The sequence below is a fragment of the Paramormyrops kingsleyae genome, chromosome 13 (genome assembly GCF_048594095.1).
Source record: "Paramormyrops kingsleyae isolate MSU_618 chromosome 13, PKINGS_0.4, whole genome shotgun sequence".
NCBI classification, from domain to species: Eukaryota; Metazoa; Chordata; class Actinopteri; order Osteoglossiformes; family Mormyridae; genus Paramormyrops; species Paramormyrops kingsleyae.
The window spans coordinates 31,924,608-31,947,508 of record NC_132809.1 but is presented as its reverse complement, the minus strand read 5'-3'; the positions used below and the strand labels follow the sequence as shown (position 1 = coordinate 31,947,508).

General features: G+C 40.5%; 1 protein-coding gene across 1 annotated transcript; it reads left to right on the top strand.

Moving 5' to 3' along the window:
• The first annotated feature begins 10,362 nt into the window (after window positions 1-10,362).
• Window positions 10,363-17,767, top strand: slc7a6 (solute carrier family 7 member 6). Its single transcript, XM_023827369.2, has 9 exons — window positions 10,363-10,877; window positions 11,300-11,425; window positions 11,628-11,772; window positions 12,865-12,988; window positions 13,435-13,538; window positions 14,778-14,874; window positions 15,241-15,390; window positions 15,533-15,716; window positions 16,019-17,767. The coding sequence occupies exons 1-9, from the start codon at window positions 10,382-10,384 to the stop codon at window positions 16,084-16,086; spliced, it is 1,494 nt and encodes a 497-aa protein (XP_023683137.1). The 5' UTR covers window positions 10,363-10,381; the 3' UTR covers window positions 16,087-17,767.
• The last annotated feature ends 5,134 nt before the right edge of the window (window positions 17,768-22,901 follow it).

Here is a 22,901-nt window from a genome sequence, read left to right as displayed (position 1 = left end):
ATTTTATGTCATAACCACAAAGGGAGGAGGGCATCCTTTATTCAGTGGGTTCCGGTGGGGGGATCAGAATAACACAACTCCCAGTAATGTGAGAAAAGTTACAGGTTCAGCGAGATAGGGCGGCAGTGAGTGTGAAGGACACCGGACTGGCCAACCAGAAGTGAAGGGTGGATGTCTGCAGGAGTAATGGCTGAGAGTGAGACAAAGACAGACTTCCAAAACAAGGGTGGGGGGCACAAGTCCAGAACATGTGGGTGAGATTAGCTGGCGCTGGGCGACATTTATCACAATTTGGATCAGTGCCAGGATAGATGTCAGCTAATTTGCTTTTAGATCAACTGACTCTGTCAATCACTTTGCATCTTATGACCGCTTGCAAATAGATGAAGTGTGGACACAACTCAAAGATATGACTCCCAGACCTCTGTCTCTCTAAATTAAGATCCGTGGACCAAGTAGTGCACAAACTGTCAAAGGCCGAGGATTGGTACATGACCCACAAAGCAAATGGCCTTTGATTCACCTTTCTCGATTTTGATTATATTTGGAATGTGAATTACATGTACCTTTCAGACTTCAGAAATATATATATATATACACACAGTGATACCTCAGTTCTCGAAATTAATCTGTTCCGGACCCCAGATCGAATCCCAAAAAGTTCGAGTTCTGATTGAATTTTTCCCATAAGAAATAATGGAAAACCAATTAATTGGTTCCCGGCCCCCCAAAATTACATCTATATTTATTTATTTATTTTAGCATTTAAACACGAAATGAACAGGATAAAACAAGAAGAGCATTTTTTTTCTTAATGGCTTCCAAAACGATAATCCCAACATTACCCCTGTCCTGCCCCTATCGTCCGCTCCTTCCATGTACCACGCCCCCTCGTTAATCTCATGTGGGATCCCCCTGTGATCAGCTGTTTCTGGTTGTTGTCATTAGTCCTCTGTATTAAGTCCGCGTTTCAGTTTGTTTCCCCAGTCCGGTCATTGGGTGTGTTCGACTTGCTTCGACATGCGCTGGCTTAAAGCAACGCATTCTGCATTCTGATCCTGACGCAATGCATTACGGTTAGATGCATTGCGACCTCTCACCCGGCTGCACAAACTGGAACCGCCTCCGTGACGACACACCTTTGCCCTAATTGGCTGAAGAGTTTAGTTACACGCATGACGTTTGTATCCCAGGCAGTTCCGAACTTCCGATGCGTAATCTGCTATCTCTCTGGAATATCACATAAAGCAGTGAGAACTGGTTTTCAGTTAATTTACCTGGTAAAATAAAGTTTAAATAAATCACATAAATGCTCTAATAGTACACGTAAGTTAGTGGTTTATTTATTGTTAATTACTGTAATGTTGCGCTGCTTTATTTGGTTAATCGTCCAGTCTGTGAAGAAGGCATTCAAGTAAGAATTGCATTGTAGTATGACTCATTTCCTGGCGCGTACAATTTATATTAGGTCAGCGTTCACGGTTCGACTTCTGATATTCAGATTAGGTTCTAGGTCAAACTGGTTTGTTCGACTTTCAAGAAATTCGAGTTCTAGTGAGTTCGAGAACCGAGATACCACTGTATATTCCAAAAAGATGATTCTAAGATAAGAATGAACACATTATTCATTCTGAGGGATAATTATTGTGCCAAGCCATAGCTCTCATTGCGCAAGATTAAAACGACAAATTAAAACAAATAAAATATAAAAACATTATTCGAGACCGTAAAAAATAGGGAGTGTGCACGTGCAAAAAAGTCCAAACAGGATTCCGTATAAACGTGATTCTGATTTTCTAGTTGTTGAATAAGCTTTTGAAAAGGAATAGATCAGACTGGCTAAACAGATATAATAACATGAATCTGGATAATGTGTGGCTTTGAGGAATCAAATAACTGAATATGTAAATGTGGTTTAGGGGTCAGATAAGACCCCTGGCAACAGGATAAATTTTAAAAAAAACTTTTGAACTTGCAGAACTGATATCTCAGAGAGAGATGTAAGGCAATACATGGGCTGTTAACTGTCCATGCATATTAGCAGCAGTAACCAGGCTCTCTGCGCAGTTCTGCTATGATCATCATCATTGGGCAGAAGAAATCTAAACCTTCTATGAAGTTTAGCCAATGCACCAAGAATATTGAAACAGGAAACCAAGGAACAGCCTGAAAACAGCCAGAACCCTCCCTTCAGCAGAGATTGCATCACTATTCCCTTCTTTGGGCTTCTCCTTGCACATTCTTCTCTTATCTAATGCATTTCACTGTCTCTGATTATACGATAAAACGCCATCCGGCATCTTTTTCAATAATGCATTCATATTCTGCTGAAACCATCTGTAATTAAATGTTTTTTTTTTATCAAATTAAACTATGAATTGTTTTTAAGTGGTTCATTTATGTTACTAATGTTACTATGTTATTTCAAGCTCATGGTTAAATACAATGAAATGCATAAAAATTTAATTTGTTAAAATATGTGTATACGTGAAACTAACATACACTACTTTAACAAGAGACTATACTGTTTGACTGCCCCACACATGAATTTACATTTTTAACTCATTATTGTAAACATGTTACCCCAACAAGAGAACAAGTGCGAGGTTAACAGATAGAGGGCAGCACACTGGTGCTGTGGTTAACTTTGCTGCCTCACACCTCTGGGTTAATTGAAGTTACCAAATTGACTATAGGTGTGTATGTGAGAGTGAATGGTGTGTGTGTGTGTGTGTGTGTGTGTGTGTGTGTGTGTGTGTGTGTGTGTGTGAGTACACCCTGGGATGGGTTGGTGCCCTGTCCAGTCTCCGCGATTGGCTCTGAATCCCCCAAGACTCTGAATAGAACAAGCAGTTACAGAAAATGGATGGATGGAAGTTTAACAGTTTTTCTGTCATTTAAGTAATTGAAGCACCCGTTGCCAAAATCGCATAGATTCATATTTTATACAACTGGAACTGCAAATATTAACTACTGCACAGGGCTCTCAAGTCTCACGCATCGACCGTGAGACACGCGCATTTCAACCAGTTCCCACGGTTGGGACCGCCGCACCTTGTGCTTCTCACGCTAGGATGTAAGGGGCAGCGCTCACCAAGGGGTCCCGTTATACAGAATTAATGGACGAGGCGCAGGCGTACGGAGCGGAGTTCTCCGCCGAGTTCATTGCCGTGCCGATCGAGTTGGACAGAGTTATCAGATTTATTACTTGTGATCCCGCTGCAAGTACATTATCACATGGATGCGCGCACACATGGGGTGCAGACAGAGTGGGAGCGACAGAGCAAGACCCGAGGAATGCGGTAGGCAGGGGTCTGAAGTGTCACGCTTTGGCCGTGAGACACACGCTCCGCCCCTAACAAACATGATCTCACTCCAAACTTGATGACACTTGAGAGTCCTGCTACTGCATATGCAAAGGATGCATTCATTTTAAAAAGGACAACACTGCAGCAGGGAACAGAGGGCGTGGAAAAAAACATCTGCCCGAATCAACACGTTCATAGATAATTATACTCTAATCTTATTAACAAATTTATCAGACCTGTGCAACCTAAAACAATGTCTAGTATAAAGGATGGAAAAAATCCACATGAATGGTTCACTACAAGTACACTGTGCTGTTTATTTTTTATTTCCCAAACCTGTAAAAGCCCTATTATTGAAGGCATCCCAGGAGTAATACTATACTATACTCAGTGTTGGGGAGTAACGAGTTAAATTACGTAACACCGTTACATGTAAAAATGTAATTGTAATCCGTTACAGTTACTAGAGAAAAAAGTGTAATTAAATTACAGTTACTTAAGGAAATATTCATGATTACAATTTTAGTTACATCATAAGATTGTATGCAAAACCTTGCTAATATCTTTAATAACAGCATTTTTAATCATCATTATTTTCCCAGTGAGTGATGGCATCAGTGTCTAGCGGATCCTCCTGCCACAACAAAGCATCATGCTTTTATAGGTGACTGAATACTCCGCTAATTCTGCCTGATAGCGCTGACTGCGTTACCTCAGTTAAAGTACTCATTAAAGGAAAAAGACCAGGAGACCTTAACAAATGAGGAGAGATACAGCGAGGACTGCAGAGGTATAATTTGATTATCATGAATGTCGATATCTGAATAAATGCACTTGCTTACTTCTAACAAAGTTTGGCTGACCTGTCCCAAGATGATGAGGGTCCATCCATCTTGACAATACTGCTGATCACACTATGAACCTGTTCATAATGTCCTCTGTATAAGTGAAAATAAGAAACTCAGAGGCTCAGGATTAATGTATATGTTGTCTTCCTAGTTACCTGTTAAGGAGTCACACCAGGTCATTTCATTTTAATTCAAACAATGGCCTTTGCTTGACCTTTTTCGATTTTGATTATATTTGGAATGTGAATTACATGTACCTTTCAGACTTCAGAAATGTTTTTTTTCCCCAAAAATGTCCCTTTGAGAACTAGTACCTTTCCTACACGGTGTTGGGGAGCTGGAGGAAAGCGCCGTAGCTTTGACCCCCTCTCACCCTCACCTATGTGGAGGAAGCGCTGTCGCTTGCCACTCCACACATGCACTTCTGGGACTCAGGACTTAAAGAGACAGCACACTTCTTATCTTTTACTTGCGCAAGGGTGCCCACTCACTTAGATGCAACAGACAGTATCTGCGCCTCAGTTCAGTGTCACACCGGGCGGTCCCTTGGCTTCTTTATTTATACTTGGCGGGAGGGGCTTACATGGGGCGTAGTTTAAACTGTTAATACTGCTAGTACCTTTACAGACAAAGGTTTATCAGGAAACGCTATACAACCCAGGGTAGGCCTCCTTGGCCATGTTGACAAGCCTATTCCCCACCCAGAGTTATAGTTCCTGTTCTCTCATCCCTCGGCGTCTAGGGACCACTTTGTTCTGCCCTGTCACTAGACGCAGGGGCTGATACATATATATTACATAATGCTAACACACATACTTAATATGATAAAAGTAATACATTTTCCACTCTAACACACGGTAGGTGACAAAGGAAATATTGGTATTTAAGAGTGTTCTCTTATGACCTTCACATTTCAGAAATAGCCTTCTTTCGTGATATGGTCAAAATCAACTTTTTCGTAAGTTTAACTTTCTATTTTCAAGGTCAATGTTCATCATGTTTGGCTGTTAAAAAACCCTTGAAGGGCTTGGAGTAACACGTAGATTTTTCTAATTAAATACAGATACGATGGGGTTATGTTCCGATAAACCTATCATAAGATGAAAAAATACTGTAAAGTGAAAACGTATTTTAACACCTAACCTAACAAACATCATAACCTAGCCTAGCCTACCTTAAAACCATGATTAGAACATTTACATTAGAGTATAGTTGTGCAAAATCATTAAAATCATTAACACAAAGCCTATTTTATAATAAAATATTGAATATCTTGTGTGATTTATTGAATTATGTACTGAAAGTGAAAAACAGAATGGAATTGGAATAGCCATCGCATAGTCAAAATATCAGAACACAGACTGGGAAGCATTTGTACATGTTTGTATTTGTACCACAAAACATTTACCTGTTATTCAGGAGATTTTTTGTCAGTTCAGGTTTTACTCTTCCCCCAAATGCCTTTTTAAGACTAAAATATAGCATTTTGTAAAAAAAAAAAAACACTTTTGAGGTGCTTATCTCATGAAGGGAACCAAGTAACAGGTTATTTACAAGCAGTCCGCATACATATTTCAGTATAAAATGCAGAAGTGTTATTTCAAGCCCTTCACTGTTTTAAATAACCAAACACAGTAAAAATGCAGTTTATGAGATAAACTGTTCTTCTTAGCTGTGGTATACAAAAGGCACTGCACCTCAAAGGGAATTAAAGTAAAAATTAAAACAAAAAAAAAATCTGAGCTCTGGAATGTATGTGTAATTCACATGCCAGATTTTATTAAAAAAGGTGATACATAAACTTTATTGGATTTTTTTAATTAAACTGGAATGACCCAGAAGTAAATAAAATTGCGCAATCTCTAGTATGTGACATTTTTATTTGTGGGTAATAAAGATATCATGAATTGAACTACAGTGAAATTGTCATCTGTTTCAAATTGTAAAGGTTGTGAGTAATTACTGAGACAAACTGACAAGAACTCTGATCTGCAATGTGGAGGGGATGATCTACCTCTGGCTCAGGACTCAATGTGAGGTGGAGTCTTGTCTGATTGCGGTGATATTGTGCAGTACCACACATGCCATAATAATGCTCTCTGTGGGGAGACTCTCAGTCCCTACAATCACTACAGTCGGGCCTTGAGTATACCTACAGCCATCTTAACCCTGGCTCTAATCCTGCTGTGGGTCAGACTGAAGCATGACTGCAGTTAATGTGACGGGTTCCCTCTGTCCCCAAGAAAAAGCCCATCCAACTGCCCTACGAACACAAGTTACATACCCTATAAGTTATTGAACCATCGACATGGCATGGCCATTTCGCTTTGACATTGGAGATTATGTGTGGCACATAAACTTCAGAGTGGATACAGTAAGGTACAAAACATTGGGAAATAAAACTTTTTAATTGGAATAAAGTGTTCCAACACTACCTATGCATTAATGCATTGGACTGACTTCCTGTCCCTGCACAGATTTTTATTGAAGGATCAGTAATGATATTTTGAGCTGTATCTAGGCATAGAATGACATTACGGAATCCTGCAATATTTACTTATAATCAATTATAGTAATAAATCGTTCAGTACCTGTAAACATTTGTATAATTTATGATAAACTTGCCAATTTGGTGGAAATTGTCTTTATCATCAGAGATTTAAGTCTGGGGGGGAATGACAATGATATGCAGCAGCCTATTGGGTGCACCCAAAATTAAGTTGCTTTGTGTTCAGCATATCATTCAGATGTGAATGTAAATCCACGGCGTGTGATGCTTTAAACGTGAGACTAAAGCAGACTGTCGAAACCTGAAGTGATAAACGGTAATATTTCCCCCTCTCTGATTTCATTTTCTTGAACGGAAAATCCAGAATTTGCGCTAATTCTGTAGTAAACATACTGGGGTTACCTCCTAAACACGCTTTCTTCCATACTTACGAAACCAGCTGTGCGGAACAACCCCTTGCAATATGGTAAACAACTGGAACAGGATGCGTGCGGCTGCCGTCACGTGACAAACCCACATGTACGCAAAGTGCGTAAATGTACGACATGCGAACTGATGGGAACGCGAGACAGCATCGGCGGGGAGGACAGGGCACAAAGGCGCAAACAGCTGAGATCAGGTATTTACTGCTTAATCTGGCCAAACTGACAGGGCAGAAAAGGGCGTTTTAAGCGGCGACACTTTCCTTGATGGAGCATATAATATATGTATATCCATGTAGCTATAGTATATTTTACTACTGTTTTAATATCACGTCTGTGTGAAGGATTTTGCTTCAGCCCGTTGGTAGACGGGCATCGTACATCGACACAGGGATGTGTCCGTAAACCGTAAATAAACAGAAAATCGCTTGGTTTTTTCCTTCAGAAATTGGACCATTCTGCTCAGAAAAGGTAATATATCGCTGACTACTACCCTGTCATCTTCAAGGCTTATACTGGAAAAGTTCTCAATTGACTGAAAAAGATGAAAACTGCTGTATATATCCCTATACTGTAGATAAGGAATCTGTATATGCGGTGCTGTTTATTAATATGTTGTCCCTTTTTGCTACATATTTTTGTGGTTTGAATTTCCGTCATGAATTTAGATATTTATTTATGTTTTATTGGCAATGACGCGGAAATTCGCACGAAGTAGTCGCATATTATTATTGAAAGGAACGGCGTGAATACAATGTGGTTAAGCTAGATCGGTCGCAAGAATTGCCGTACCACTTCGATATTTTTAATCACACGAATGTCGGACTCCTTTTTGTGTTGAATATGTTTTTCAGGCACAAAGACTATTAATTGGCAATGGCGAGTCCTGCGCGGGTTGTATATAGAAATACACGTACAGTTTGGACGGTTTACAGTATCTTTTAGTGGATCATTTAGAAGCTTTTTTTGCTTTCTTGAAACTTTTATAGCGACTCTTATATCGTAATCTCTTTCATTATTCTGTGGTTTACGTGAATACTGACTTTCGTAACTGCAGTGGTGTGCAGGTTATACGACAGAGATAATTATACACACCTCAACAATGTTGCTGCTGTTTTCTTAGATGAGGGCAATGCTAAAATGAGAGATCACTGTGCCGGTGTCCCAGTGTGATTAACGGAAATTCACTGGTGCCCTAATGGCAACGCAGGTAAATGTTATTTTAATTAATTAATAATTAATTAATTGCTCGATTAGAGTAAGTAGATATGAAATTACATAAACACACGGATGGTATTTGTTGATACCCTAGATTACTGCCTTTGGGCCTGATGAAGTCACGGTATATCCTTTTTTCCCCAATTTACTTTTTAAGTAAACATGTTTGTGCAAGCTCGATAACTCCTCTGTGGAGGGGGGGGGGGGGGGGGTGTTCCTCAGGGAAATGATCACATCCAAGCTTGATAGTACCGCAAACAAATCACAAAAGAACATCTGAGACTGCAACAGTTAAACAGAAGCATGAACCAGATTAACCAAGATGACATAATCTGTTTAATGTGTGAACAAGCGCATTGGTACAGTTGACTGGGATTAATTATCTCTTCTACATTTTCCCTGGGTCTCATCTACTACCCCATTATCTTCATTCGCAGTTTATGTTAATCCTGTCAAACAAGCCCTTCAAGTTATTGTATTCACACAGCTATACGAAGCATCCTGATAAACACTGAGTTACTAATCAATCTGGATTTAATTGCAACTCTGTGAACCAAATATCAGTTGAGAAAGAGTGCTTTCCTTGCCAGAGTCTAGTTCCATTCATTGCAGGCTAACATCTGACATGACATATGAGTACTTTTCAGGTAACTTCAGACATCACATTTAAACAAATACTGGTTAACTCATTTAGCAATGCAAATAATTACTGGGAAAGAAACTATAGCTAGCTGTCTTTCCACATTTTTTTACTGTTGAGTACATACTAATTGATGATGTTATGTTCAGGTGAAATGTTCTTGTTTATGTTGAGGTGTGTGGGATGATTCCATGGATACATGCATGCATATACAGTACTGTGCAAAAATCTAAGGCAGTCAAAGAAAATTGTTTAAATGATCTTCATGTTGGTTTAACACTTATCGTCAAAGCGTGTCAGCTTTCAAAACCTGTCCTAAAATCATCCCAGTATTTCCAGCAACCATGCTATACTCCAATGTGTTTTCTTGACTAAATCACTACCCCACTTTGTTTGGCCAATCAAATCCTCATAGTTAGTTAATTAATTAAGTTAATTAATCAATTAACTGAGCTGGTGAAGAGATTGAATGAATGCATGGACTGGGTAATGTGCCCCCGGGGAGAGGTGTGGGAACCAAAGCGTTGCAGCTTTTTGCAGAACAAAAGAAATTGTTTATTTTTGTTGTGTTAGCGTTAATTTGCAAGATCTAATGTAAAATTCAGTTTTTTTTATTCTAAGTGAATATACATTTACTACCCAGTTGAATAGTCTTAAACATTTTATTTGCCTAAGACTTTTGCATAGTGGTGTGTGTTTATGGAGTCTTTAGAGTCTTTAGTGAAATGCATATTTTTTATTTCACATATATTTCATGTGCAAATTCTTAATTTCTTACTCAGTATTTTACTTATTTGGCCGTTTTATTAAAGGCGGGTGAACATCCTTAATACTAACCTTGACTGAAAAGTTTAAATATTTAGCAGTTTTTTAAAATACATATAAGTTTATTTAATTGTGTGTCTGTGTGTGTGTGTAGGGGGGGGGGGTCCAGGTATACATTATGTTGTGGGGACCAAGTGTCCCCATAATGTGATAAAACCTGTTATTTTGATGTTTTTAAAATAAAAATCTGTGACTGCAATCAAAAAACTAAAAATGCCCAAAGACTTGTATTTTATTTGGTTACTTATGGTTAAGGTTAGGACTGGGTGGGGGTTTTGGGATTAGGGTTTTTCCCATAAAAATGAATGGACAGTCCCCACAAAGATATGAGCACAGGAGTGTGTGTGTTTGTGTTTTGTGTATTCACAGTAAAGTATTCCTCATCTTTGTGGCTTATTTTATGCTACATGTAGAATGTTCCCTCCAAGTGCATTGACATGAGTTGGAATGTAAGTGAAAAGAGTAACGTGATCTTGTTACTGGTTCAGCCAGCAGTGCTTTGAGTTTGCTATTGCTGTTTGCAGAACACAGATAGAGTTTGGTGGTTGTGGTTTATTTTTTTGTTTTGTTTCTATATTGCTTCATGCAGGTGAAGTTGGAGGTTTGTGGAGATGGGCAAATATCCTGAATCAGGTGAAACATTGAACGGGAGTCCATCGTTGCTCCCAGTCAGCACTGCGGAGCCGGTGAAAGAAGGGATGCAGTTGAAGAAGGAGATCTCGCTTCTCAATGGCATCAGCCTAATCGTGGGAAACATGATTGGCTCGGGCATCTTCGTCTCCCCCAAGGGCGTACTCATCTACAGTGCCTCCTTCGGCCTGTCGCTAGTCCTCTGGGCCATCGGAGGAATATTCTCAGTGGTTGGAGCACTTTGCTATGCTGAACTTGGCACCACCATCACCAAGTCGGGTGCCAGCTATGCCTACATCTTGGAGTCCTTCGGCGGCTTCATCGCCTTCATCCGCCTGTGGACGTCTCTGTTGATCATCGAGCCGACCAGCCAGGCTATCATCGCCATCACGTTTGCCAACTACCTCATCCAGCCGCTCTTTCCCAGCTGTGATCCGCCTTACGCTGCTTCCCGTCTCATCGCTGCTGCTTGTATCTGTGAGTCTCTCTGGGATCAGGAACCTGGATGCATTTGCAAGTAGCAGTTTACAGCTAATCTAAAAAAAATTTAAGCTCTTCTCCAAGTCTGATTGGACTATTATTAAGTTCATCCAGTGATTTAATGCTAACAAAATAACCAGTGCAAATTACTAAGAACTTTTCCATTTGTTTTCCTGTAATTTGCTGTCCTGGAGGTTAGCCTATAATGTGTGCTATACTATACTCAGTTATGCGGTCCACAGACATTTTAGCATTTATATCCTGGGTTTTATTAAGAAGTATATACCATAATTGTTTTTTTGCCAGATCAATGTACTTTTGGTATGTTTCATTTGGGTGTGGTGGTGGAAATTTGGGAAGTTATCTGGTGGAAGCACCGCTCTCAGATTCTCAGTGTGTTCTCCCTCCCAATCTCGTAGGCTTTTTGACGTTCATAAACTCGGCTTACGTGAAGTGGGGCACTCGCGTCCAGGACATCTTCACCTACGCCAAGGTCATAGCCCTGATAGTCATCATCATCACTGGCATCGTGAAACTCTGTCAAAGTGAGCGACTGCTTCATTCTTCCCGGTTGCTTTGAAGTGTGTTTGTCCCTCTTTTCCACCCCTGTTGCAACCCACGTCCATTTCTGCTTTTGCTTATGTTTAGCAGTGAGCTGTTATTTATCACGTTATGGTTTTTTTTTTGTGCTAATGTAATATGTTTTTCTTCTCACATGCTCATATATGTATTTGTGTTTGCACATAGGACACACCATAAATTTTGAGGATTCCTTTCAAGGCTCGTCCTGGAAACCTGGTGACATTGCCCTGGGCCTCTACTCTGCACTTTTCTCCTACTCCGGCTGGGACACGCTCAACTTTGTCACAGAGGAGATAAAAAACCCGGAGAGGTTGATATCGTGTTACTCTTTCCAGAATGTAATGTTCAAGCATTGCTGCCTTTCTTTGGTGTTTCTTCTTTCAGTTTGATTGGTTACGGAGCTCAGTGGTCTTTAAGCAACCTTAAATGACTTGCAGATTGCCCATTACCAGTTCTTCAAGTTCTTTGGCAGTAAGCGCGGTCATCCTGAGCTGAGGTCCCAGACTCTTAATTGCCTGTGATTAAATCATTAGGCAACTTCATGGGTAGCATTGATGTGGCTGTTGTTTGCCCTCTGGATGTTCCTCCAGTCGAACCAGAACACAATCTCATGAAGCGTAATGACTCACAGTGTAGAGAAAAACAACTTGAACGTGGTGATGTCAACTGAGCAGAATTGGCAATTAGGAAATGCCTTTAATTAAGAAAAGATTTCAATGCAGAGGTTATTGAAGCATACAATTAACAAGTTTAACTTGTTTATAGCGCATAACTCTGCAGGAACATAAATCTATGACTCTCATATGATACAGCACTCTTATTGCCCTGAATTTCCAGAATTGTAGGGGACTTTTTCCCTAAAAAGGGATGGACAGAAATGACTGTATTATGGTCAGTCTATTTGTCACCAGAGCTGTGTACTCCTCTCATTGTCAGTCCTCTAGTTTGGCCTTGTCTTCAGTGAACCGTCACTTAGACCTACCTATTTTGTGACATTGCACATAGTTAAGTTGCGGGATATGTTTTTTGTTTAATTTCTTTTGTTTTATTTTTGTTAAACATGTTTTGTCTGGCCATTTTGCAAAAAAAAAGGGACATTTCTTGGTGAAGGGCAGTAAGGTTCATATGTGCCCTTCCCCAGAGAAACGGAAGACATGCCGAAACCGAAGAACATCCCCGGCATTTGCTAATTTTCCACACATTTTATTTCTATATAGCGCCCTTCCTAGCACGGTTGCCCCAAATTCACTCAACAAAGAATCAAATAAGTGTCTTTTACTGGCATACCAGAGTAATGTTACATTTAAAAAGAGACATTTAAGGACAGTTTCCAGGAATTGTTTCCTGTTTGATGTGAGAGGTTCTTGATCTTGATGGGACTGGATCTGTTGTGTCTTTACAGAAATCTGCCTTTGTCAATCGCCATCTCCATGCCAGTCGTTACGGTGATCTACATCCTCACCAACGTGGCTTACTACGCTGTACTGGACATGGGGGCTATTCTTGCGAGTGATGCTGTTGCTGTGGTAAGTGTGAGGTCACATGGATGAGTTCTACCTTTTATAGGAGGGTTGCTCAGTGGGATAGGGATCTTTGCCTGTGTACGGAAGGTTGTGGGTTCGAATCATGCAGTCACTTCAATAACATCACAGTTGGGTCCTTGAGTAAGGTTTTTAATTCTAACTCCTCCTGGTTATCTGGTCTGCTCTGCATCACCTTGGACAACAATGTGTGCTAAATACACATTAATTATGATATTTTCATGCATCTGCCATGAACCGAATGGCACACAAAAAACTTTTTCTGTGGTTTGTCTCTCATTACATGAACATGAATGGTGCCTGATCTTTTGTCATTAGATATAGATTTGCTTTTAAAAGCAATTTTAAAACACTTTGGTATACGTGAGTATCCAGGAGTCAGCAGTGCCTGTGTTTAAATGTAAACACCACGTCTCTGTATCTCTGTGCAGACGTTTGCTGACCACACGTTGGGCGTGATGAGCTGGACCATACCCATAGCTGTGGCTCTCTCCTGCTACGGCGGTCTCAACGCTTCCATCATCGCCGCCTCCAGGTGAGCAAGCATCCCGTGTCAAAGTCCTGGCTCTGGATTCCCCGTTACGGCTTTGTCACCTCGCCCTTGGCTGTCAGCTGTCCCGTCATCTCTATCATTTACTCATCCCGGCTCCGGGTGTCTGCGGGCTGTGCAGACACATACTTCCTGTATTACTTCATGTTAATGCCACAAACATGTTGTGTCACAGTGTGAGGGAGGTAGGGCTTCCCAAACTGTGTTCTGTTCTACTCACTAATCACTTCTTACATTCTTCAGGCCAACCCCAAAATCTTTATTGTTAAAGATTGCCTTGGTTTGTATGACAAACATTCATTAATTGCACCTCTAATATGCTCTATGCCTGATAATTTTCATTTTTTTATTTGTTGCCATCTGGATGCACTTTATAATATCTGCTGTGACCAGGGTCTTCCTTCTGAAATCATAACCTTTTCCATTTTTGTGAAGGGGGGGTTGGCCTGTTCTTAATATGATATATTTTTGTCACATGGGGTTGGCCTTGGTGCCCTTTGCGTTTGGCCTTGAGCCCATGTAAGCAGGTTTGAGGCTATTAACAGAACTCAGGTATTTCCCTGTCACATCATTACACTTTGGGACATTATTGTGACAGATTTTAACGGAACTTGTCACGCTGGTTTGGTCATATGAGTGACCCACGGAACAGAAATTGCACATGTCTAGGGTGAATATTAAGGGACATTTAAGCTAACAAAGTGTGAGCTTGTGGTCCCCCCAAACCCCAATGATTTTGACTGGCTCCCTTAATACAAGTTGCACAAAAATGGTTCTCATATCATTTTGAAGCTCTTCACCAGCTCTCTATTTTGCGTGATACTATGTTATCCCCAAAATGAAAAATGACCATGATTAAACATATCATGAACATATCATGGCTTGTATGTGGCATCACATGTCTTCATATACTGTAACTAATGGGCCTGAAATAGTATGGCAAGCCCAGGTGTCACGAATGACATCAAAATGGCTGCTGTGTAAAGGACCCATTAATGATATGAAACCATGTGATGGCAGCTGTAGTGTTTACACAAAATACAGAGCTGGCATTTCTCTCCACACTTTATTAGCTTAAACCTGCCTTAATTATTCAAGACACATGTGATTTCAGTTCCATGGGTGACTCGTATGACCAAATCAGCATGCTGAGTTTTGTTAAACTCTGTGATAATGTGACATTACCATCTTTCCTCCAACTGCCCTCTGTCTCCCCAATGACAGACTTTTCTTCGTGGGCTCTCGCGAAGGCCACCTTCCGCACGCCCTCTCGATGATTCACGTGCAGAGATACACTCCCATCCCTGCTCTCCTCTTCAACGTAAGGCCTGGGTGCTGTCATGCTTTATCTCTGGGGAAACTGGTATAGCGAAGCCTTTCACATGTAGATTAAATACATTTCATCAATATAAAATGTATGTTGCTGTACTTTTTAATTTCTCCTGTTACAAGATGGAATTTGCCATTCATTATGAAAATTGCCATTCACAATTCCCAAACATATTCTATAAGCACTAATGCAGTATTAATACTCAGAGAACATGTAAAACTGTACACACAGATTTGGAGGCAGGAAACAAAAAAAGTGACTACTGAAACAATTCATTAATTTCAATATAAAGGAAAATGTTTCAATATTTGGTTGCCCCCTGCTGGTAAGATTGATGATCTGCAACCTTGCGTACAGTGTGCCATGGCGTTGATCTACCTGGCCGTGGAAGACGTCTTCCAGTTAATCAACTATTATAGCTTCAGCTACTGGTTCTTCGTGGGTCTGTCCATTGCTGGGCAGATCTACCTGCGCTGGAAGGAACCGGACAGGCCCAGACCTCTCAAGGTGAGAGTAAAAGGACAACAAAAGCAAACCAGTTTTTATACCTTGGTTTTTTTGCATTTAATAAACTTTCCATTTGCTCTCTCCTCCCAATCCTTTCCTCCTCTCGTGTGTATGGTCACCCCTTGTGTCTGTGTTTCTGCAGTTGTCTCTGTTCTACCCCATTGTATTCTGCTTCTGTACTGTGTTCTTGGTGGCCGTGCCCCTCTACAGTGACACCATTAACTCTCTCATCGGAATTGCCATCGCCCTCTCCGGGGTGCCCGTCTACGTACTCGGCATCTATTTACCAGAGTCCAAAAGGCCACCCGTCATCAAAAAACTGCTCCGTAAGTAGCCCCCTTCACTGCCTACCTCTTCCCAAACTGTTTCTAGCATCATCTAGCTTTACTCAAGGTCACTCACTTAAATCTCTGGTTTGTCTGTATGGAAATTGTGAAACACAAAAGTCTACAAAAGTTCACTGTAAAAGAGCTATGGCAGAATAGTTAATGTGCGATATTTTTGCTGAGACGATCAATAAAATTCAAGAAACCAGGCAGTGTAGCATGTTTTATGTTGGATATTTGGACTTTGGTGGGTGTGTCATCCAGATGCCTGCCTGTGCTCCCCGACCCCTGTTCCCGGACAGGTTCCCTCACATACTTCACGCAGTTCACCTGCTGCTGTGTGCTCACAGAGATGGACAAGGTGGACTAGGCCTGCGCTCTGCCAAGCACGCTGTACACTCACCTTGGGGATCCAGTAACCTTTGTAGCTTTCAGTTCGTCACACTGGTGGCAGTGCCTGCAGACTGAGAAATGTCTCCTCATTATCCTACGCATCGACTTCTCCAAAGGTCTTTGAACGTTTCAGGACTTCATGCCTTAGCAGGAGATGGTCAGATCACCATGTTCAGCAGTGGCTGGCTTCACGCAGCTTCACCTTCGGGGTTTGTTCCAGTGACATGCAGTGTTGTTGGGTGCCGCTGGTCGGTGCTCGGCTTTGGGGAACCACAAACAGTATGTACGTGTGGCCTATGGTGCTGGCTAATGCACCAACTGCCACCAGGGGTCACTGTGTTGCGGATTACAGTGGTACCTCGGTATACGTCCGCTTTGGAATAAGTCCAACTTGGTATATGTCCTGTTTGGACGCAAAAAATTTTGCTTGTAATCGACCTTTGTTTGGAATACGACTCGCGTGCTACAACTTGTATGGGTCAAAATCAGTCAGGACACCGCGCACTACCCTTGTTTACCTCTCGAGACAAAGCCATGACTGCCCATCAGCGTCAGTACGCCAGTTGCTACCATTCAGTGAACAACTCGCGCTATAACTCTTTTCATTTATTTCATCTAAGTGCTTTTGTATTTTAGTATTAAGCAGTGTTTAAATTCTTTTATACAACCCCATCAATGTATAATATACCAATAACAATCTGATTTTTTTTCATGGGAACGGATTAATCATTTTCACTTTATTTCTTATGGGAAAAATTCCTTTGGTATGCGCCCTGTTTGGTTTAAGTCCAAGGATGTGGAATGGGATTAAGGACGAATACCGAGGTACCACTGTATTTTCTGCTTCGGTGATAGACCTGACATGTTATCAAATGTTCTTCGATACTGTAACACCAGTGTATACCTCTTAAAAATATATTTTTCAGCTTTTACTATCTCAGACTTTTTAATCTCCCTAAGTATGGCAGCCCAAAGAACATAACTGACACTGGCTTTCGCAAGCAGGGGGAATCTTTGGGCAGGTAGAGGTTTCTTTTCATTTTGGGGAAGCTTGTGGAATGACATAGAAGGTGTTCTGGCTCCACCCAAAGCAGCTCTTTGTGTCCATGCCCATCTATGCAGGAAGATTCATCAGCGATGCTGGTATAATGCAATTCGATTTTTCTGTATTGTCTTGTTTTTAGCCAAAAAGAAAAATCGTGTAAGTACCACATACTGCTCTCTGGAAGGTCGAGCAAGCTCACTGCATGCAGTGACATGAACAGCACTGCTCAATGTCAGCCACTGTGAGCAATTAACTTCTTGAACCCTAAAGAGGCTGAACATCCATTCCCAGTTTGCATTTTACAGTGCCGGGCACCTCTGCCAAAAGATGCCTTCACTGACTTTCCTAAAATTATAATGTTTACAGTTTTATTGATATGTAGTTTAGTGTTTGTAAACACAAGTCTTTTTTTCATCCGTTGTTCCTCTGGAAACACAGGTAATGGTTTGTAATGCTTGTGTTGGTTACTGGGCAGATGCTCGTGGTCTGGTGTTCAGTGTAGGGATTAAAAAGTTGTGGGGAAAAGTCACATCCAGCAATATCTATAATGTTCAAACAGCTGTTTTGTATAATTTATTCTAGAACTTTAAATAAAGTTTTATTTTAAACCTTACACTGTCGTGGATGTCAAATATGGCTGAAGATATATCCTTGAGATGTATAACAAGGCAGATGCTTTTGTCCGGTGGTTAGGATTTGCATGGACAAGGCTTATGGTGCTGTGATCAGAAGGTTGTCAATTTAAATGCCACAGTACAGTGATTTTTTTTTTTCCTTCACCATTCAGCCCTTGAGGAAGGCCCTTAATGTAAGTGATTAAGATCGGCAGGCCAGAATGCACCTACAAGATGTCATATTAATCTCACATTAGGGGTGTCAACATGGAAATTATAGATGGCAAGCAGGACTGGCAGATCCTTCACTATAGCTGTGGGGTTGTTTTTGACATCTTTATTGAAATATTTTTGCCCAAATTTTTTTGAAGTCTGTATCTGACACCATAACCTTAAATTTCTCCTTTGTGCACATTTCTTCATATAATGGAAAGATCAGTTCTGACATGTTTCATAATGGTGTTATCATCCTCTGCAGCACTTTTGCTGCACTGATATGAGGTCCTCTGAGGCTCTTTAGATGCGGTGCATCACATGTGACAATAAGACTGCGCTGTCCGCATTTCTTACCCCTATGTAGCAGAAGCCCTAGCAAACTTAAAGTATACAGACTACATAGACATACTGACTGTGCAGGGAGTTCAGGATGCAGGATAGGTAGGGCACAGCTAGGAGCAGGTTGTGTCCTGATCCCCCCCCCCCCCCCCATGGATACCAAAATCCATGGATGCTTAAATCCCTTCAACTAAATGCCATAGCATTTGCATACAGCCTACACACATCATTCCGTATACTTTAAATGATCTCTAGGTCGCTTATAACACCTAATACCATGCAAATTAAGGAAAACAGAGTAGCCAAAATAAATGATGTGATTATGTCAAATTAAAAAGGAGAAAGAAGAGTATCTCTGCCATTCTGCCTCATCAGTATAGCACTCCAGAATGCTAGGAGTCCAAATTCAAAGCACAGCAAGATGTTAGGGTAACACTTAAACTGAGGGCCCTGTACTAGAACCTACAAACATGATTTGAGTTGAAGCAGTTCAGCGTGGAACATCTCAGAATAATTCCTCCAGGGTGCCTTAAAAAAACTGATTTACAGGTATGACAGGAGTTATTTGGTTACAGTCATCACTTCTTGAACTGGCATAACCAGTTACTGACGGTAAGGCACTGACTCCCTTTTCACCAGAAGGCACTGGGTGTGCTCCAGCGCTCCCATACTTCCTGAGGCTGAAGATCTGAGTACTCAGTATCGGAAAAGATAGCATCCAAATTATTCCAGAAAAATGTTGTTTTTGTAATAGTCCAGAGAAAGTGTAGATGTAGAGAACCATTGCACTGTTTGTAATGGGAAGCCTCACAAGCTGATACGCCTCTTTCTCGATGATGCCAGCTACTGATTCCCGTAATGGGCACAAAGGAGAACCTCTCACAAGACCTAAACAAATGTGTCATGGAAACCGATAGCTTCACCCAGTAAGATCCATGCTGCCATTTTACAAAGAACCTGTGCTTGACCAACAAGCTGCAAACTCCAGTACATACAGTAAGTCAGACAAAGACAAAATGTAGGGTATGTGGAAGGAGGTGATACTACATTGTTTGTCTCATGTAGAAGAAAAGAATGTCCATCAAACCTGTCATAATTTCATTAACAGTAGGTCATATCTCATGCAAGGTTAGCAATGATAACAACCAATTATGGTCTACAAATGGCCCAGTAATACATTAGAGATGTAAGAAGCATCACAATAAAGAATGAAATAGTTTGAAAAAGTAAGTCAAGAGATGAAATTCACTGAAAGCCTCACGCCAGCCCATGAGGCTCAGCTCGAGGAGGTTTCACTTGATGTAGGTGCTGAAGACATGAATCAGCAGCAGGCACAAGTGAAAGCTCTCAGTGACCATCCAGCTGAAGGTGGCTGAGAGAGAGTAGTGCAGCAGGACAGCCATGTACAAACAGGGATTGGAGTCTAACAGGTTTGCCACTAACTCACTGCTGGAAGATTGGGAGATGGGGGTAGAGAGGTACAAGGCGGAGAGGAAGATTTCATGGGTGGTATTTCACTCAGCACTCTCTATACCTATATCTGTAGAATACGATGAGAGTCACAAGCATGAACATTAAGGACAGACTACAGCCCACAAGACTGATGTAGGCCATGACTTTTCTCTATCTGAGATACTGGTGGACATCTGTGTCCAATAAAAAAATAAAAAACATGTTTTCTAACCATTGGGGCCAGACTTCCAAAACAACAAAGTTCATGAGATGTTTGCTCCCCACAACACCACCTAGACCTCTTACATCATGCTGCCATTCAGCCATTTTTTAAAAGGCTGTTTCACATGTGAGGAGTTTCAGAGGTTCTGACAACAAAACTGGCGTTTTCCTTGCATTGTTATCAGAGGAGTTTTGCCCACATTGAGTTAAAAAATGATGAAGACGACAAGATTATAGCGACAGAGCCCTCATTTTTGTTTTGATTCCACTCAGTTGAGCCTTCGTGTCCATCAAACTATGAAATTGTAAATATGATAGTTATATAAATTAATAACATTCAATAATGTATGTAGGTTATACATTATATATTTATAAACCAGCTAGATTTTTATTAATTTAGTTGGCTAGTTAATTAGGTGAAGATATTGCATGTGTGACATTAACAGCTCAGGCTAGTTGTCAGCCTGTAAAAAGTCAAATAGTACTTTTGCAATAATACAAATTTTTCAATTGTATCTTATATAGATGAAAAAAGCCAGTGAGAAAGCAAATGTGTAATATAACCATTACTGTGCTTTATGTTTAGTTGTGTGTAATTTTTTCCTACATTTATAAACATGGCATATTGGCTCCTTATCTTGCTGTGGAAAAAACAAATTTGAAATTAATTAAAATGGAAGAACAAAGAAAAATTATTGTATAAAATCAAAAACTCCAATAGCATATTTTAAAGTAAAATCTTAATGAATTCAAGTACTGCTTACTTTGGACAGCATCGCATGACTACTGACTTGTGATTTTGCAGCACAGGTTTTGAAAAATTCTCAAGTAATTTTCTTATGTTGACACATCAGTCAGCTGCATGACTGATGTGTTATTGCTGTTCAGACTGCCCGGGAAGTCAGTGTAACCATGTCGAAATCTTGATTTAAGTAAGATTTACATCCAGTTAATGCAAAATTGCATAACTGATGATTTTACCTAAACACATGGCTTCTTGACATAAACATTTAAGGTCATTATTAGTTTGTTAAAGACATCCAAATACATCCAACCTTCCTTCCATTTCCTATAACTGTGTTTCTTAATACTGCCCCTGGTGGCTGACTGTTTTTGCAGTTTTTTTTTAATTATTTGTGACAAAATTACGTAATGTCAAGGGTATTACGGTAGTATAGTGTATGTGTTTGTGGTGGGCGGTGGGGCAGGCTTATTGAGTCCCCACAAACGTTGAAACCAAACCTGTGCCCTTGGGTAATGTTAAGCCTAAAAAGCCTGGTGTTTTTTTTTTTTTTTTTTCTGAAAAAAAAAAAAAGCATATTGCTGAAATATGTATATCCATAGATGTCCACACACTTTAAGTAGGGTTATCAGGTAAAACTCTATGTCCTTGCCATCCTGAGACCAGGAGCTTCTCATGTGGATAATGATCTTGGGCACAGATACATGAGCACCGCAGGCCATCAGCTCATCCAAGGAGACCTGAGTTAATGGATCTGAAGAGACGGAGAATGAGAGATCATATGGAGGATGACAACAGAGATCACTGATCAAAGGCAGTGATGGGTAGAGAAATGGATATATCCAATCTCAATACACGATTGTACAGGAGGTGCCGTTTAAGTCATATTATAAACGTCCTTTCACGTACACAAAAATGATCTCACATTCACTAAATTTACCTCACACATAACAAAAAAATGGTGTTTCACCATTCGCTGTTTCACTTTGCATATTTGCTATTTTACCTCACACAATTGTTGTCTTTGTGTGATAAGTAGCCTATTACGACGAAATGTGAGAGGCAAAAGTCGTATTATTTTGGGCGGTTCATCTTTATATGGAACAATGCGATTGGCTGAGCCAATCTGTCAATTTCTCAGTACTCTTCTGTGCTGTTCAGATCAGAAATGTTTTCCTTTGCAATGTACATACATGTGTGCTGTTGTGCTTGTGGTCCCATTGTAGAAAAAATCTTAAGATGTAGGCATAAGTTATTAATAACTGTGGAATGTGAATTTATTCCTCTTTCATGTGCACTCTTCAGCACGTCGTCATTTTCTCTTGTCGGTAAGAAGCCGTGAGATCCTCACTATGTGGGAAAAGTCCAGTGGGCTTTAGGCAATTTGATCTGCAGTTCTGCTTAGACCCGGACTCGCATTCGCTAATAATAATAATAATTACTTTTCGCCAGCAGAGGCCGCCCATCGCCTTTCATAGCATTTGACCCATTTAATTTGATTTTACTTAGTCTTCAAATCTTTTTAGGGTACACTTAAACATCAAGTTCGCCTGTTGTACGAAAGCTCTGTGCTTTATTAAATTCTCCTAAAAACCAGCCCCAGTTTCAGAGGGTGCCACCAAATGACACCTTTGTCAAAGTGGCTTTAATAGGCCGGGAAGGATGAGGAGGCACTAAAATGCAGTGTCGTAAAAGCCGCGTGAAGGGCAGCAAAATCAGCATCACAAATGAAAAAAGTGGAAATGGTCAAATAACCTATCGAAAAGATGATGTTTTTCTCCGGATTTTTCCTGAGTCCATGATTCTAACTGGAAAGACCCCACACAAACCTTATAAATGCACAATATTAGAGTCAGACTCAACAGCAAGTTTTAATTACGAGGCCGAGGCAACCAAGGGGGAAACATTTACACATTTTCCTAGAAGTGCTCAGAGTATTCTTATGAACTCTATGCTGGAAATACGGCAAACAACATAATATTTTTTTATTTCACCTCTTAGCCCCCCCCCCCCATACCCCCCCCCCCCTCCCATGCCGAAAAAAATGTTACAACAAACACACAATGACTAAAAAGGACGATCTTCACATCTATTTAACAGTTAATTATTAAGCTTATGAACAAAGCCAGAATAAATCAGGTCTCGTGGTAACTTAACTATGA